Source organism: Lagenorhynchus albirostris, chromosome 19 (genome assembly GCF_949774975.1).
Source record: "Lagenorhynchus albirostris chromosome 19, mLagAlb1.1, whole genome shotgun sequence".
Taxonomy (NCBI): Eukaryota; Metazoa; Chordata; class Mammalia; order Artiodactyla; family Delphinidae; genus Lagenorhynchus; species Lagenorhynchus albirostris.
Genome location: NC_083113.1, coordinates 16,064,929 through 16,083,339, shown reverse-complemented (window position 1 = coordinate 16,083,339; position 18,411 = coordinate 16,064,929). Strand labels below are relative to the sequence as shown.

Genomic DNA, 18,411 nt, shown 5'->3' with positions numbered 1-18,411 from the left:
ATCAGTTCAAACAACATAAATGCTGAAATAAGAACAATTTCATAATTACAAATCTTACTATAATGTTTGTTATAATGGACTTGCTAAAACTAATCACGATACTATACAACACATTTAGATTTTATCACATTATGCATTCCACCTTGGGATCAACTGACTCCTTAAATATTTAAGAATTTTAAAAATTAATTAATTAGTTTATTTATTTTTGGCTGCATTGGGTCTTCATTGCTGTGTGTGAGCTTTCTCTACTTGCAGTGAATGGGGGCTACTCTTCCTTGCAATGCATGGTCTTCTCACTGTGGTGGCTTCTCTTGTTGCAGAGCATGGGCTCTAGGCATGCGGACTTCAGTAGTTGTGGCATGCAGGCTCAGTAGTTGTGGCTCACGGGCTCTAGAGCACAGGTTCAGTAGTTGTAGCACATGGACTTAGTTGCTGCACGGCATGTGGGATCTTGCCGGACCAGAGATCGACCCTGTGCCCCTTGCATTGGCAGGTGGAGTCTTAACCATCGCACCACCAGGGAAGCCCCTAGAATAAGTCTTAAATATGTAATGTGAGTCATACAAATTTGTTCTTCCTCTTTAGCATTGTGTTGGTTATTCTGAGGATTTTACTTTTCCTCATAAACTTTAGAATAATTTTGATATCTACAAAATTTCTGGCATTTTGATTGAGAATTGGAGTGAATCTACAGATCAAGTCTGGAACAGTTGACTTCTTCACAATATTGAGTATAAAATTTTTTTTTTGAATTTTATTTTATTTATTTTTTTATACAGCAGGTTCTTAATAGTTATCCCTTTTATAAATATTACTGTATATATGTCAATCCCAATCTCCTAATTCATCACACCACCACCACCCCCCGCCACTTTCCCCCCTTGAGTATTCAAATTTATGAACTTGATTCTCTCCATTTATTTAGATCTTTGATTTATTTCATCAGAGTTTTATAGTCTTTCACATATAGATCCTATATATAAATAAATACATATATATATGTACACACACTTACATTTTGCTATGAGTCTGTCAAATTAAACTTGTTAAGTGGAGCACAGGGCCAGATAGCTATGATTCAACAATAGACCACAAGAGAAATTGAAATAGGGAAGTTTACTCACAGGTCCTGGAGAAAGTACCCAGCATGCATCAAGGGGACATTGGGGGAGGTCAAGGCAGAGTGCAGACAGAGAGATAGGACCTGGGGCACATACCTTTATTAGGGTCATGAAGGAAGGCTTCGGGGTTCCTGGGCTAAGGCTGGATTGGCCAATTCAAATCAAAAGAGAGCTTTGACAAGCCCCACAGGGGCTGCAGAAGACTAAGGGGTGCACTAGAAAGTGCTGGGAGGCAGGGGAGATTGTTGATCACAAAGGTATTGAGGAGGTCATATCAGGAACTTACATTTGCTAGTGACTCTGCAGACTGTTATCTAGGGCATGAGCTAGCATGAGGGGGCTAGTGTCAGTTGAAGGTCCCTGCAGGCTGCTTGGCCAAACAAAATGGATGCCAAGACAGCAGTACTATGGGTAGCTTACCTAAACTCTGAACAGATTTATACCTAATTATTTATTTTCATGCTAATATAAATGGTGCTGCATCTTTAAATTTCACATTGCTATTGTTCATTACTGGTATATAGGAAAGCAGTTGACTTGGTATCCTGTGACCTTGTTATACTTGCATGTTAGTTCCAGGAAGTTTTTCTTGATCCTTTGGGATTACATAGACTATTGTGTCATCTATGACCAAAGAAAGTTTTATTTTCTCCTTCCAATCTGTACACATTTTATTTCATTTTCTTACTGAACTAGTTAGGACTTCCAGTCTAATATTGAATAGGAATAGTGAAAGAGGATATGCTTGCTTTGTTCCTGATCTTAGGAGGAAAGCATCCAGTTTTTCACCATTAAGTATGATGTTAGCTGTAGGTTTTTTGTAGATGCTCTTCATCATGATGAGGAAGTTCTCTTCTCCTAATTATCTGGGAATGATTTTATCATGAATGGATTTTGGATTTTGTCAAAAGCTTTTTGTGTCACTGATATAATCACATGCTCTCTCTTTTGTCTGATATGGTGGATTACATTAATTTTTTTTCTTTTTTTTTTAATGTTGATAGCCTTGAATAGCTGGAATAAATCCCACTTGATCGTGGTGTATAATTCTTTTAATATATTGTTGAATTTGATTTGCTAATATTTTTGTGAGAATTTTTGCATCTGTATTGATGAGAGAGATTGGTCTGTAGTTTTCTTATAAATTTTATCTGGTTTTGGTATTAAGATAATGCTGGCCTCATAGAATGAATTATTAGTGTTCTCTCTTGCTTCCATTATCTGGAAGAGATTGTGGAAACTAGTTTCATTTCTTCCTTAAATGTTTAATAGCACTCACTGTTGAAACCATCTGTGCCTGGTCTTTCTTCTTGGGGGGTTATTAATTATTGATTCAATTTCTTCAAAATAAAGGGCTACTTGGTTATCTATTTCTCCTTGTGTGAGTTTTGGTAGTTTGTGTCTTCAAGGAATTGGTCCATTTCATCTAAATTATCAAAGTTGTAGAATTGTTTATAATATTCCCATATTATTATTATTATTATTATTTTTTTTTTTTTGCGGTACGCAGGCCTCTCACTGCTGTGGCCTCTCCCGTTGCGGAGCACAGGCTCTGGACGCACAGGCTCTGGACGCACAGGCTCAGCGGCCATGGCTCACGGGCCCAGCCCCTCCGCGGCATGTGGGATCTTCCCAGTCCGGGGCACGAACCCGTGTCCCCTGCATCGGCAGGCGGACTCTCAATCACTGTGCCACCAGGGAAACCCCCCATATTATTCTTTTAATGTATATGGGATCAGTACTGATGACCCCTCTTTCATTTCTGATATTGGTGATTGGCATTTTCTTTTTCTTTTACCTTGGCTAGAGATATATCAATTTTATTAATCTTTTCTAAAATTTTGCTTTCATTGATTTCCTCTATTCTGTTTTCAATTTCAATGATTTCTGCTGTAAACTTTTTTTTTTTTCTCTTACTTGCTTTAGGCTGAAGTTACTCTTCTCTACTTTCCTATGGTAGAAGCTTAGGTTCTTGAGTCTATATCTTTCTTCTTCTCTAACATATGTATGTGATGCTATAAATTTCCCTCTAAGCACCGTTTTCACTTATTACCACGCACTCAATGGCTTAAAACAACAGTAACTTATTGTCTCTCAGTTCTGGAGGCTAGAAGTCTGAAATCAGAATAACTGGGCTGAAATCAAGGATTCATGTGTCATGCTTCCTCCCGGGGTTCTAGGAGAAGATCCATTCCTTGCCTTTTCAAGCTTCTGGTAATTGCTGTAATTCCTTTGGGTGATTTCACTTTAGCTCTCGGAACTGACATCTTCAAATATACCTTGGCTGTGTCTTCACATTACCTTTTCTTCTGTGTGTGTCAAATCTCCCTCTTCCTCCTTTTTAGGGCCCAATCAGGTAAACCAGAATAATCTCTCCATTTCAAGATCTGTAACTTAATTATATCTACAAAGACACTTTTCCCAAATAATGTAACAATCACAGGTTTAGGGATTAGGATGTGGATATTATTGAGGGGAGTACATTTTTCAGCCTATTACAGTTTTATTTATTTTTTTAGTTTAAAATATTAAAAATGTCTCGGGACTTCTTTCATCCATCTGTTATAAAGAACTGTGTTAAATTTCCATGTATTTGGAGATTTTTCCAGCTATCTTTCCAATTCCTAGTTTAATTCCATTGAGGTCTGAGAATATATTTGTATGATTTCTACTTTAAATTTGTTAAGGTGTGTCTTATGGCCAGTAATGTAGTCTAACTTGGTGAATGTTCCATGGGAGCACAGGAATGTATATTCTATTGTTGGATGGAGTATACTATAAAGGTACAAACTTCCAATTATAAGATAAATACATTGGGCATGTAATGTACGACATGATTATAGTTAACACTGCTGTCTTGTACATTTGGAAATTGCTAAGAGTAAATCTTAAAAGTGTTCACAAGGAAAAAATTTTGATACCTATATGAGGTGATGAATTTAACTGACCTTATTGGGTTAATCATTGCACAGGATAGTATGTCAAGTCACTACGTTGTACACCTTAAACTTGTGCTGTATGTCAGCTCAATGAAACAAAAAACTCAAAACTAAAAAAATGAATTCAATTCATGCTGGATTGACAGTAATGCTGTTAAAGTCAACCGTATCGTTACTGATTTTCTACCTGTTTGATCTATCAGTTACTGACAGGAGAGTGAAGTCTACAACTGTAACTAGTGGATTTGTCTATTTCTCCTTTCAGTTCTATCAGTTTTTGCCTCATGTACTTTGATGTTCTGTTGTCAAGTACATACATTTAGGATTATCTTCTTGGAAATTGCCTCTTTATCATTATGTTGTGCCCCTCTTTAATCCTGATAATGTTTGTTCTGAAGTCTGCTCTGATGCAGGTATAAACGGATCTTGACCGTGTCTGAGTTTGCCCGTCTCTCTAGATCTCAGGATAGTGGATTGGCCTGCAACCTGTTTTCTGATGTGCCCAAGAGAAGTTTTGTTTTTTAATTTGTCCAGCTTTTTCTTGTTTTGAGATGGGAGTGATGAATTCCAAGCACTTTAAATCTCAGCACCAAAACCAGAAGTTCCTGATCTTTTTTTTCTGTTAAACAGATTAGTTTTGTTAATCAACTTCACTTAATCTTTCCTCTATCACCTTCATTCTGATATTGAGCCCATATGGTGAATTATGAGTTATACTTTTCAGTTCTAAAATTTTCATTTGGATATTTTTTACCCAGAGACCCCCTCCCTCCTCCCTGTCCTCTGGTAGGTGAGACAACTTGCTTTTCTGTTCTACCATGCATTTCTTGTGAACCTCTAGGGCCATGCAGTAAACAGATATAAAGAAAGCAACAGGATCCCCCACATGTTTTTGGAAACACAGTTCCTCTGGTCAGAGAGAAAGGTTTTCCTCCCTTCAAATTTTTGGCATTGTCCCAACTGCCTCTGCTGTCACCACTATTGCTGCCATGGGATGGCTGCAGGCCTTTCTGGTATTTTGTGGTACAAAATCTCACTTCGAATTTCTCTCCAAGACTTCTTCATTCAGCTCCCAAGCTTGTGGTATCAGTTGATATTCTCCTATGTTTTCTTTTTTTTAAAAAATAAATTTATTTTTGGCTGCATTGGGTCTTCGTTGCAGTGCGCAGCCTTCTCACTGTGGTGGCTTCTCTTGTTGCGGAGCACAGGCTCTAGGCATGCGGGCTTCAGTAGTTGTAGCACGTGGGCTCAGTAGCTGTGGCTCGCAGGCTCTAGAGCACAGGCTCAGTAGTTGTCGTGCACAGGCTTAGTTGGTCTGCGGCATGTGGGATCTTCCCAGACCAGGACTTGAACCCGTGTCCCCTGCATTGGCAGGCGGATTCTTAACCACTGTGCCACCAGGGAAGTCCTCATATGCTTTCCATCTTCTAAAAATCTGTCATTTTTTCTGTTAATTCCCCTTTCATCCATCCTGTTTTTTTTTTTTTTTTTTTTTGGCTGTGCCGCCTGGCTTGCAGGATCTTAGTTCCCTGACCAAGGATTGAACCCAGGCTACCGCAGTGAAAGCGCTGAGTCCTAACTACTGGACCTCCAGGGTATTCCCTGTTCTTTTGATTTTACACTTGACTGTCATTTTAAGGGAGAAAGCAGAAATAAGCACTGTATGTAATCACAAGTCTGTCTCTTCTCTGGTCATTCTGTTCCTTGTTTAGTTATCCTATGTGGACCCTCCTAGTTTTATGCCACACTTTCACTGTAATTGTCACAATGTTTTCTGCAATGTGCTAAGTTATCTTTAAAAGCAATCAAGGCTATGGATAACTGTTATTGTTGGTTTCTACCCATACTCAAAGGAGCTTCCCTCTCAAATGTTAACCAACAGAACACATTTCCACTTTGGATTTCTCTCCTAGGAGAGCAGGTCTGAAACCAAGACTCAATTCCACAATAAGACACTGCTGAAATTATATGAATTTACTATAAAATAATAGAAAATTTACAACTGTTGAAGTTAGTAATAAATTGCACCTAATATTTATATAACAGTATGTGTATTATCTTCATCAACAGTTAACAGGTCAATTAAGATCTGTTCTAAACACCTTGCACATTAATTTGTTGAACTGATGATTCTTGGTACAAACTTTTAGAAGCAGCCTGAGAAGCTCATAAATAGTGATTCGATGGATGGGCATTTTTTAAAGCAAGCACAGAACTTTTATACAAATTGAGAATATTCTGAGCCATAAAACAAATTTCAACAAATCTCAAAAGGATTAGAATCATAGGATATGACCATCATAGTAATGATTCAATGAAGAATCATCAATGGATATTAAACCTTTAATGGAAAACAATTATTTTAATAATCTAAAAGCATCTCCCCACATATTACATATTAACTACAAAGAGAAAGATATTCTTTCCAGTGGAGAAACCTGGAAAACATCACCTTAATCAGGTGATTAAGTTACCATCACCAATAATAAGATAGTCGCATCATGTATTCCTTCACAAATGTCTGAAGAGAGATTAGTGTTTGTCAAAAATTCATAAAAGCAAAGATGCATATTCTGAACTTAATCTGAGGGAACCCTCAACAGACTCAAACTGAGTAATCCATCACATTAACAGCTAAGAAAAAATATTTAGAAAAAGATAAACTTGAGAATACTAAAGTAGACACAAATCAGAGAAGGAATGCAGGACTTCCTTGGGTGTCCAGTGGTTAAGACTCTGCACAGGGGGCACTGGTTCGATCCCTGGTAGGGGAACTAAGATCCTGCATGCCACACGGCACGGCCAAGAAATAAAATAAAGGTGTATTTTTTTAAAAAAAAGGAATGCAAAAAGAGTATTGAATAGGTCATCAGTTTTATATGCTGAGGGCCTGCAAAGAACTTAAAGCACCCCAGCAGAAAGCCAGCAAGTGCAGGGAGCAGTGTGGCAGGATCACCATTATCATGCAAATAGGAACTTGACTCTCCAATACTTAAGCTCCATAAAGGAAACAATCAGAAACTAGGACAGCTGGGAGATGAGAAAAAAAACGACATGGATGGCTTCTGCCTTTCCAGTCTCTTTCTCAGCTGCCATCTTACCCACCCTCCAACATGCCTGAGGTAAGGGAAGGGAGAAGCCCACCTGTAAACGATGCTTAAGTCTGTCAGAGAAAGGGTGGGGAGGAGGGATAGATTGGGAGTTTGGGATTAACATGTACACACTGCTATGTTTCAAATAGATAACCAACAAGGACCTACTGTTAAAAATAATAATAATAAATTAATTAAAAGCAAAGGTTTTGCTTTCTATACATGGTCTGCCCATGATTTTATCTGGGGTCGGAGAAAGTACTTGTTCTACCAAATTTAAAGGGACAGTGTTAAATAAGAATGAATCTGTCTTGTCATCCCCCAAGTTGTGATTACTCATTACAATTCACAGGCTTCACCTGGACCCCACTGTAGCTGGGAGCCGGCATGCAACTCCCCGGCTTCTACCAGGCACTACCTGAACACTGGAGGTGGAAGACATGAGTATAATGAGGTGGTGGCAGCATATCCAGGGGTAGGACCCACAGTGGCAGGAGTGACTGGTTCTCCTGAGGCAGCTATGGAAGTTTCTAGCATCCATTCCATAGAACAATAGGTGATATGCAGTAAGTAGCAGCAGCAGTTTTCCTTAAACACAGTACCATCAAAGTACTGTTCAAGGAACAGTGTATCTGAGCCTTTATCAGCCCATCTGTGCTATATTTGGGCCTCATTCTTACTACTTTTTTCTGGATGGTGCATTCCAAAGGCCCGATTCCTTGGCTTTCTGAAAATTCTTCAAATTACAAAATACCTCTTATTAAATCCATTGCTGCTTAGAATAGAATGGATTTTTATCTGCAATTGTTTTTCTATATTTTATCGGTAAAGAGACTGATAAATGCATAAAAATACAACAGCAAGTAAAAGAATTAGATCAGTATTTTTCAATAGTTTTAGATCCTACTAAAATACTGTTAAAGAAAATTACAGATGTATCACTGCTTGTGTTACTTAGGTGGTACCTCATACCATGCGTTTCTATGTGTACACCAAGTGTTGGTTTGCTATTGCTTCTACAGACCCAGGGAGAAAAGCAGGACCAAAGGGAAAAGACTTGACCTATTTCTGAGATGATTTATAAAATTTTAATCAGAAACAATGAGGGGGACTTCCCTGATGGCGCAGTGGTTAAGAATCTGCCTGCCAATGCAGGGGAGAGGGGTTCGAGCCCTGGTCCGGGAAGATCCCACATGCCGCAGAGCAACTAAGCCCGTGTGCCACAACTACTGAGCCTGTGCTCTAGAGCCCGTGAGCCACAACAACTGAGCCCGCGTGCCGCAACTACTGAAGCCTGTGAGCCTACAGCCTGTGCTCCGCAACAAGAGAAGCCACTGCAACGAGAAGCCCGTGCACCGCAACAAAGAGTAGCCCCCACTCGCCTCAACTAGAGAAAGCCTGTGCAGCGAAGACCCAACACAGCCAAAAATAAATAAAAACATTTTTAAAACAAAACAATAAGGCCTAATTATTAGGCGGTAGTTGCTATTGTTTTGTATTTTATTTAGTCAAGAAGATTTAAAAGCATAAAATAAAATGGAAGAAAATTTGGAAAAAATGAGATGAAAGACAATTCAGGAACAAAACCAGAAAACGAGATCTCATATAGCAAAAAGATAATTTAAAACAGGCGTCAACAAATGACAACCTGTAGGCCAAATGTGGCCCATTGTTTTTCTGAATACAGTTTTATTGGAACGCAGCCATGCCCACTTGCTTACAGGTCAGGATTTCTCAGCTTCAGCACCACTGACTTTCTGGACCAGATAATTCTGTTGGGGGGGGGGTGGGCAGCGGGGAGGGTGGGTAGAATTAGCGCATCGAGATGCCAGCAGCACTCCCCTTCATAGCAATAACCAAAAAATGTCTCTTTAATTGCCAAATGTCTCTGGGGGTTGGGGGAAGGGAAGGCAAAACTACCTCTGATTGAGAACCGCTGGTTTATTACGTGTTTTCATATTACAAAGGCAGTACAGACTGTACGACCACAAAGCCTAAAATATTTACTGGCTGGCCCTTCACAAAAGTTTGACTTTTTGTCACAAAAAGGAAGATACATGCTAGACTAAGAAAACAAACTATAAAATATATGACAAAACAATCTTCTTAACAAAATTTCTACAAATTGCTTTAAAAGCTAGTCTAATTAAAAGGAATAGATTAAAAAAACAATTCACAGAAATAAAATTCAAATAACTCAGGCATGGTAGATGCTCAACCTCATTGGCAGTTAAGCAAATGCAAACTGAAGGCACATTATTTTTCTTCATCCAATTTAACAAAAAAGGTTCAGTTCTGGATGAAATTAGGTTGGAAATAGATATAAATTCCTGTAGAGTTTAATGGCAAGTTTCACCAAAAATAAAAAAAATTTAAAAAAAATAAGGCATTAACTACATTTTAAATATCTATGTTGTCAGGCAAGGAATCCAACTGATAGGAATCTACCCACTTCCAGAAATTAAAAAAGCAACATGGAACAATATATGTGCAGTAAAATTGTACAATCATTTGTAAAAATAAGAAACCTGAACTTTCATTGGTAGAATAGGGTTTGTCTTTATTATGTAATCATTTAAAATTTTTTAAATTTTATATTGAAGTACAGTTGATTAACAATGTGTCAGTTTCAGGTGTACAGCAAAGTGATTCAGTTATACATATACATATCCATTCTTTTTCATTTTCCCATAAAGGTTATTACAGAATATTGAGTATAGTTCTTTGTGCTATACAGTGGGTCCTTGCTGTTTATTTTATATAATGTGTATATGTTAATACCAAACTCCTGATTTATCCCCCCCCCATTTCCCCTTTGGTAACTATAAGTTTGTTTTTGAAGTCTGAGTCTGTTTCTGTTTTGTAAATAAGTTCATTTGTATCATGTTTTTTTAGATTCCACATATGTGATATCATATATTTACCTTTCTCTGACTTCACTTAGTATGATCTCATCCATGTTGCTGCAAATGGCATAATTTCATTCTTTTTTATTTTTTGCGGTACACGGGCCTCTCACTGCTGTGGCCTCTCCCGTTGCGGAGCACAGGCTCCAGACGCGCAGGCTCAGCGGCCATGGCTCACGGGCCCAGCCGTTCCGCGGCATGTGGGATCTTCCCAGACTGGGGCACGAACCCATGTCCCCTGCATTGGCAGGCGGACTCTCAACCACTGCGCCACCAGGGAAGCCCAATTTCATTCTTTTCTGTGGCTATTATCCCATTGTATAAATATACCACATCTTTTTCCTCCATTCCTCTGTTGATGGACATTTAGGTTGTTTCCATGTCCTGGCTATTATAAGTAGCGCTGCAATGAATACTGGGGTGCATGTAATTTTCCAAATTATGGTTTTCTCCAGATACATGCCTAGGAGTGGGCTTGATGGATCATATGGTAGTTCTATTTTTAGGTGTTTTTTGTTTGTTTGGTTTTGGTTTTTTTTGCGGTATGCGGGGCTCTCACTGCTGTGGCCTCTCCCCTTGCAGAGCACAGGCTCCGGACGCGCAGGCCCAGCGGCCATGGCTCACGGGCCCAGCCGCTCCGCGGCATGTGGGATCCTCCCGGACTGGGGCACGAACCCATGTCCCCTGCATCGGCAGGTGGACTCTCAACCACTGCGCCACCAGGGAATCCCCTATTTTTAGTTTTCTAAGGAACCTCCATACAACTCCACCATGGTTGTACCAATTTACATTCCCACCAACAGCGTAGGAGGGTTCCCTTTTCTCCACACCCTCTCCAGCACTGTTTGTAGACTTTCTGATGATGGCCATTCTGAATGGTGTGAGATGGTACTTGTGGTTTTGATTTGCATTTCTCTAATAATTAGCGATGTTGGGCATTTATTAATGTGCTTTTTCTATGTAATCATTTAAAGCTAACTAGTTACATCTGTAGGTTTTGATTGGAAGGAAGTCCACTGGTATGTTATCAAGTGAGAAAAGGAGGCTATACTTCAATGTGTCAGCACAATCCCCGTCAAACTACACCACTCCCAGCCATAACCCCCATTACGAAAATAAAGCTCCAATGTGGGTGTGAGAGGGTACGGAGAAAAGGATGAAAGGCTTTTGATGTTGGCACTTCAGAAAATAGGTACAGATAGCTCTTTTTTCTGTGTTGTTTAAACCTTTGCAGTATATCTGATTTTTGGCAAAATATGTTACATAAATTTGGACTAGAACTCTCAAATCTTGAAAATAGAAATATGTATACATGTGCAAAAAATCAGAATCATTTCTTTTTAAAATTTATTGAAGTATAGTTCAATTACAATGTTGTGTTAATTAATGCTGTAAAGTGACTCAGTTATACATATATTTTTTCATATTCTTTTCCATTATGGTTTATCACAGGATATTGAATATAGTTCCCTGTGCTATACAGTAGGACCTTGTTATTATCCATTCTATATATGCCAGTTTGCATCTGCTAATCCCGAACTTCCAATCCAACCCTCTCCCAACCCCCTCCCCCTTGGCAACCTCCAGTCTACAGAGAATCATTTCTTGACATTCATTATAACTATAACATTTATTATAACTCAAAAAGTTAGAAATTGTAGAGAAAGTATAGATAAAATTTAGTAATCATTTCCCTCTTTAAAAAAAAATGCCCAAATTTTTGTTATAAATTGTCCTCCAATGGGTTGATTGATATTTAGCTATGACTGATTTAATCTGTCACATAATACATGTTTACATTAAACTTAGTATGTAATATTTTTCTAAAGTGTGGGGCAAAGGTGGAATACACTGGATGGTGATTATTCCAAATGCTGTGACTGATTACACCCCATGAGGTGTGATTAAGAGGGCAACGCAGTGACCTCACAGCAGTTGAATATGCATATGCTGCTAACAGTTTACTACTTTCAGTGGATAAGTTGTTTTAGTGTCTAGTTTTCAATGTGCAAACACTACATTTATACATCACATTTTTTACAATCTGACAGATCAGGTCATGAACCATTTTATTCTAGACAAAACAACCCCTCTGTTTTCTTTTAATAGGCTGCTAGATTTGACTTGCTATTTTAATTGGAATACTCATATACCATTGAGTACAATGGATTATTTTTATAGCTGATTTGAGCTGGATGCTGTCCTTTTCCAAATTTGGTATAGGGGTTGTGTTAGCCTCATAGCTGATACTCTTTATATCTTAAAGACTTAGATTTTATCTACTCTAGTACTAGAGGAATTATATGGTGTAGCTCTTTAATTAGTTTTTTCTTGGTTCTTACTATATTCAGGAAACTACTACTTTTCCTGGATTTCAGACATACTAAAAAAAACTGCATATAAACATATACTGAGATGCTAAATGCAAACAGACATTTCCTACATCTTAACAAATCAAAGTTGTATATATATATACACACACATATATGTTTAAGAAAATAATGCTTTTTCTATAATTTCACATACACCATAAAAAGCTGAATATAAACATTTTCTCATGTTACTAAAGTGGAATAAATGTGTATGTATAGGAAAATATTTTTTTCTAGGACTTGGATATATAAAGTTGAATATAAACTTATAACATATAGGCACAGAATTTCTTAGTTCACACCCGTCCGGGCACAGGGCAGTTCTGAATTGTTTCATCATCTCAATAATGTCAAACACACAAGTTATTCCTGTGCCAATCTCAGTTTCTCGCCTCCCCTGGTTGTAAAATGGCCATAATTCCAGGTATCACACAGACACAGAGACATGCATCCTGTATATAGGAAGACCATTTCCTCCTATTTTGTTAGTAAACAATATTTAACTGAAGCTCACCTGCAGACTTTTTGCTTAGATCTTCTATGGCCGGGACTGTTACACACATGCCCAGCTGCAAAGCAATTAGGAGGGCAAGCATCTGGCATTTAGACTTAGGTGGGCAGCAGGCAATCCTGGCAAAGGGAGAATGGTTAATACCAATGGACAGGCAACCAACAGTGTCAGCCAAACAATATTGGCTTATTTCTTCATCTCCTTCATTTCTGTAGTTACATATCCTTTCTCACTTATGATGCTTGAGTTTTTTCTTTCTAGGGTGAAATCTTTTTCACTTCAAAAAGTTTTAGGTGTTTTTTGGGGCTTTGCACTTATTTTGTTAGAGCACCTCAACATACTAGAGTTGGATGCTTATTCATTCACTCTCTCATTCCTCTGATCAACAGATGTTTAATGGGAACCTACCAGGAATAGGCAGTGCACTAAGTATAAGGACGTGAGAATGAACCCTCGCTTTGAATTTTCCCTGTTTTCTACATATACTGAAAGAAGTTAAATTCCCTCAGTAAAGCTTTGGTTGCGTCCTACAAATTTTAACATGAAGTTGTCTCTTTGTCATTCATTTGAATGACAATCTGCCTAATGATAATTTGCTTTGATTTCCTTTTCTAAAAAAAAAAATTTATTTCTATTTTTGGCTGCGTTGGGTCTTTGTTGCTGTGCGCGGGCTAAGCGGTGAGCGGGGGCTACTCTTCGTTGCAGTGCCCGGGCTTCTCATTGGGTGGCTTCTCTTGTTGAAGAGCATGGGCTCTAGGTGCTCTCGGGCTCAGTATTTGTGGTTCGCGGGCTCTAGAGCGCAGGCTCAGTAGTTGTGGCGCACGGGCTTAGTTGCTCAGCGGTTTGTGGGATCTTTCCAGAGCAGGGCAGGAACCCGTGTCCCTTGCATTGGCAGGTGGATTCTTAACCACTGAGCCATGAGGGAAGCCCTGCCTTGATTTCCTTTTTAATGTAAAAATTATTTATACAAGTATCTTAAATTTCCTTGTGGAGAAATGGATTTTGGCTGAGGCTTTATTTTCTAATTCACTAAAAGAGAGGCCAGAGATCATGGCATATGTCTCTTGTTTTTTAGAAGGTCTTAAAAAAAATTATCTAAGTCTTCCCTCTGACCTCACAGCACCCCACATTTATTCTACTGGGGTTTTTTACATTATGAACCCCCTAATGGGGAAAAGGGCAACCTATGAAAAGCTTGTTTTAAAATTTTTCTCCAGAAGGAAATATCTAACATTCCATGAAGAAAGATGATGTAAGATCTTCATATAGTCACTGCACACATAAGGCCTTCCTCTCATATGATCTCTAATACACAATTAGGAAAACAAAATTAAGAATAAAGCCCCTCTAGGGCTTCCCTGGTGGCACAGTGGTTGAGAGTCCACCTGCCAATGCAGGGGACACGGGTTCGTGCCCCAGTCCGGGAAGATCCCACATGCTGCGGAGCGGCTGCGCCCGTGAGCCATGGCCGCTGAGCCTGCACATCTGGAGCCTGTGCTCCGCAACGGGAGAGGCCACAACAGTGAAAGGTCCACGTACCGCAAAAAAAAAAAAAAAGAATAAAGCCCCTCTTATTTAACACACTTTCAATATGAACCAGACACTATTCTAAGGGATACAATGTACACAATGCTACTAAGAAATATGGTTCTAATATTACTAATTGATAAATGATAGAATTTGGTTAAGTCATTAGCCCTATAAGAAATGAGTAATAATGGTGAAGCCAAGTAAACACTAAATATTGGTTAAATCCTTTCCCACTCTGATTCAGTTCAGAGCTTGCAAACATTTAACAAGAGTTGAATGGAATGGAAGAATCTGCTGCATTTTTAACAATGTAGCCTTCCTCTAGTATGAATTATCAGATGAATAGTTAGTTAGCTAAAGCAAATTGGTACTCCATATAAATATTTATATTATGACTTCTGGTTTCCCATAAGGGCTAATTGACCCTTGATGTTGAGAAAAGTTAGAATGATTAATGTCTCTAACACTGCTTTCCTAATAAGCCTTTCCACTTTCTTTATATTCATGGAGTTTTTCACTTTTTCACCAATTGATTGATGTCTAATAAATTCTGAAACACAAATACACCCCTCGCAATTCATAACATTTATAAGGTTTTAAATCAGTAACAAATATCAATTCTGGACTCCCTCACATCCACAGTATGAACTCTGATATTAAGTTGTTATCCTTAAATGCTTTCCCGTATTCCTTACAATTAGAGGGGGTTTTGTTTGTGTTTTACTAGTATGAATTTCCAGGTGTCAATTAAATTCCACGCTTCCCACATGCCTTCATTCACTCCTCTGTCCTGTATGAATTCTTTGATGTTGACTAAGGTGTGAGCCACGAATAAAGGCTTTCCCACATTCCTTACATTCATAGGGTTTCTCACCAGTATGAATCTTCTGGTGTCGACTAAGTTCTGAGCCACGACCAAAGGCCTTCCCACATTCTTTACACTCATAGGGTTTTTCACCACTATGACTCCTCTTGTGATGAGTAAGTTCTGACCTTCGAATAAAAGCCTTCCCACATTCCTTACATTTATGGGGTCTCTCACCAGTGTGAACTTTTTGATGTCGGATAAGTTCTGTGCTACAAGTAAAGGCCATTTCACATTCCCGACATTTATAAGGTTTCTCACCCGTGTGAGCTCTCTGATGTCTGGTAAGTTCTGAGCCACGACGAAAAGACTTCCCACATTGCTTACATTTATATGGTTTCTCACCAGTATGAACACTCTGATGTCGGACAAGATGTGAATCAGAGATAAAAGCTTTCCCACATTCCTTACATTTATGAGGTTTCTCACCAGTATGAATTCTTTGATGTAGATTCAGTTGTGAGGCACAACTATAGACCTTCCCACATTCCTTACATTCATAGCGTCTTTCACCAGTATGAATTATCTGATGAAGACTAAGTTGTGTGTCATAACGAAAAGCTTTCCCACATTCCTTACACTTATAGGGTTTCTCACCAGTATGGATTCTCTGATGTCGAATAAGGTGTGAGGGACGGGTAAAGGCTTTCCCACACTCCTTACATTCATAGTATTTCTCATCAGTATGAATTCTCTGATGTAAATTGAGTTGTGAGGTAGATGGAAATGGCTTTCCACACTCTGTACACTTATAGGGTTTCTCATCTATATGAATCCTTTGATGTTTACTAAGTTGCGAGTTAGAATGAAAGGCTTTCCCACATTCCTTACATTTATGAGGTTTCTCGGCAGTATTAATGCTCTGAGATTTTGTAATCTGAGCGTCACGAATAAAGGCACATTTCTTATTTTCATCACTTTTTTTGCTTTCATGAATTCTCTGATGCTTAATCAAGTCTGACCTACTATTAAAGGCTTTCCCACATTCTCCACATTTAGATTCTTTTTCCTTATTATGACTTCCTTCATGTTGACTATGGTGTGATTGGTACCTGAAAGTCTTACATTCCTTGGATTCACAGGATTTTGCTCCAGTATGAGTTGTCTGAGGTGTTCTACGATCTGTGCGCTGAATGGAAGTGGATCTTTTTTCAGAGGTTATTGTGGCTTGTCTGAAACGTCCTTCCTGTAGCCTCTCCAAGTGGCATCTGATTTCTCTGTTACTTCTGACCCTAGTGTACTCAAGGGTAGAGTTTGTAAGTCTTTTTGTTATCTCTGGTTGAAATGACTGAACTTCATAACTGTCCTCCTTTAGCATCTTGGTTTCTCTTCTAGACTCCCAATCTGTAAGATAACAAAGAAAATAGTGGGTATTTTCATGTTGCAGGAGAAAGGAAAGTTCTAAGGTAGAAATGACAAACTAAAAATAGTGAATAATGTAAACTCTTAACACTGCATTGCAACTTGAAAAAAGGGCTGGGGGGAATAAGAACAGAGAAAATGAGGGGAGCTTGTGAAGGAGGTGATTCTTTGCCTCTGGTAAGAATCAGAATCAGCTGGGGAACCTGTTAAAAATATAATGTCCAGGACCCAACCAACGAAATGAGAATCTAAAGGAGTAGGACATTATCTAACAGCAAATCCTCTCATCTCTAGCCTCAAACATATCCAGGTTTTGACTACTTCTACTAGTATCTCTAGTGGCGATCATGTTGTCCAAAGCCATCTCTCATCAAGATTAACAAAACACTATCCTGGAGTATCTCCCTACTTCCTCCTTATATTCCACACCCAACACAGTGGCTGTACTGTTCTTCTTAAAATAAGCTAGATCATGCCATTCTTCTGCTCAAAATTCTCCACTGTATTTCCCTCTCATGCAGAGTAAAAGTCAAAATCCTCCTGTGATCTACAGGGCCTTCCCTGAACTTGTCCTGCACTACCTCATTCTAACCTCACTGGCTATCTCCTCCCCTCAGCTGACTCTGTTCCAGCTCCCTGACCAACTGGATGGTCAAACTTGCCAAGCACACCTCTCCTTCAGAATCTCTGCCTGCAAATATCTTCCCTTAGATATCAATACGGCTCATTCAATTACTTCATTCTGACCTCTATGCAAACGCTGACTTAAGAGACCACTATTTTTTTTTTTTTTTGGCCATGCCCCACGGCATCTCAGTTCCCCAACCAGGGATTGAACCTGGGCCCTGGCAATGAAAGCACCGAGTCCTAACCACTGGGCCACCTGGGGATTCCCCAAGAGACCACACTTTACAAAACAGGATGCTCATCCCTCTACTTACTGCATTTTTCTGCAGTACACATGTCATTTAATCTATTTCTCCAACATTATTACGAAAACTTTCAAACATAAAGAAAAATGAAAAGAATCAGACAGGGAACCCCCATATTCCCACTAGCTAGATTCTACAATAAACATTTGGCTCTATTTGCGTTTTCACACATCTATCTACCCCTCCATCCATCAATCTATCTTGCAGACATTAGTATACTTCACCTCTAAACTCAACAGATTATATTTTAACTTGTTTATTTCTGTATTGTCTGCTCACCCTTCCCTGTACCTATACAGAGTAAATACTCAATGACTGTTTGGTGAATGAATGGCCATTCTTTTTTTTTTTTAATCTCCCTCACTGATTGAGGCAACTCAAAGTGTGGCACTCAATGTTTAAATACAGTGCCTTTCCCAGTGCACTTCAAAAAAATTACAAAATTCCCTACCAGACCTGCAAAATTCTATAGTATCTGGTCCCTGCTTCCCTATTCACCTTCATTTTGAGGTGCTCTCACCTTGACTCACCATGAGTTCACTATACTGGCATCCATTTGACTCCCATATCATCCCAATTACTTTCTCATCTTAGACCCTTTCAGGAAATGTTTCATCTTCCATGAATGTTTTGTGTTCCAGGATCTCTCCATGGCCAGTTTCTCTCATTCTAAATATCTTAATTTTCTGTCATGTATCCTGTTCTTTGCCCTCGATCTTTTTCTCAGTTCTGGAATTACATATTTGTTCATCAGTTTATCTACTGGTATAATTTCTCC

General features: G+C 38.8%; 1 protein-coding gene across 1 annotated transcript in view; it reads right to left on the bottom strand.

Annotated features, from left to right (window-relative positions):
• Positions 1-11,394: 11,394 nt before the first annotated feature.
• ZNF568 (zinc finger protein 568) overlaps positions 11,395-18,411 on the bottom strand; it is a 167,260-nt gene continuing 160,243 nt past the window's right edge. The window contains exon 9 of the mRNA XM_060132352.1: positions 11,395-16,428. Coding sequence (XP_059988335.1) covers positions 15,248-16,428 — 1,181 coding nt within the window. The 3' untranslated portion in view covers positions 11,395-15,247. The remainder of the gene's footprint in view (positions 16,429-18,411) is intronic.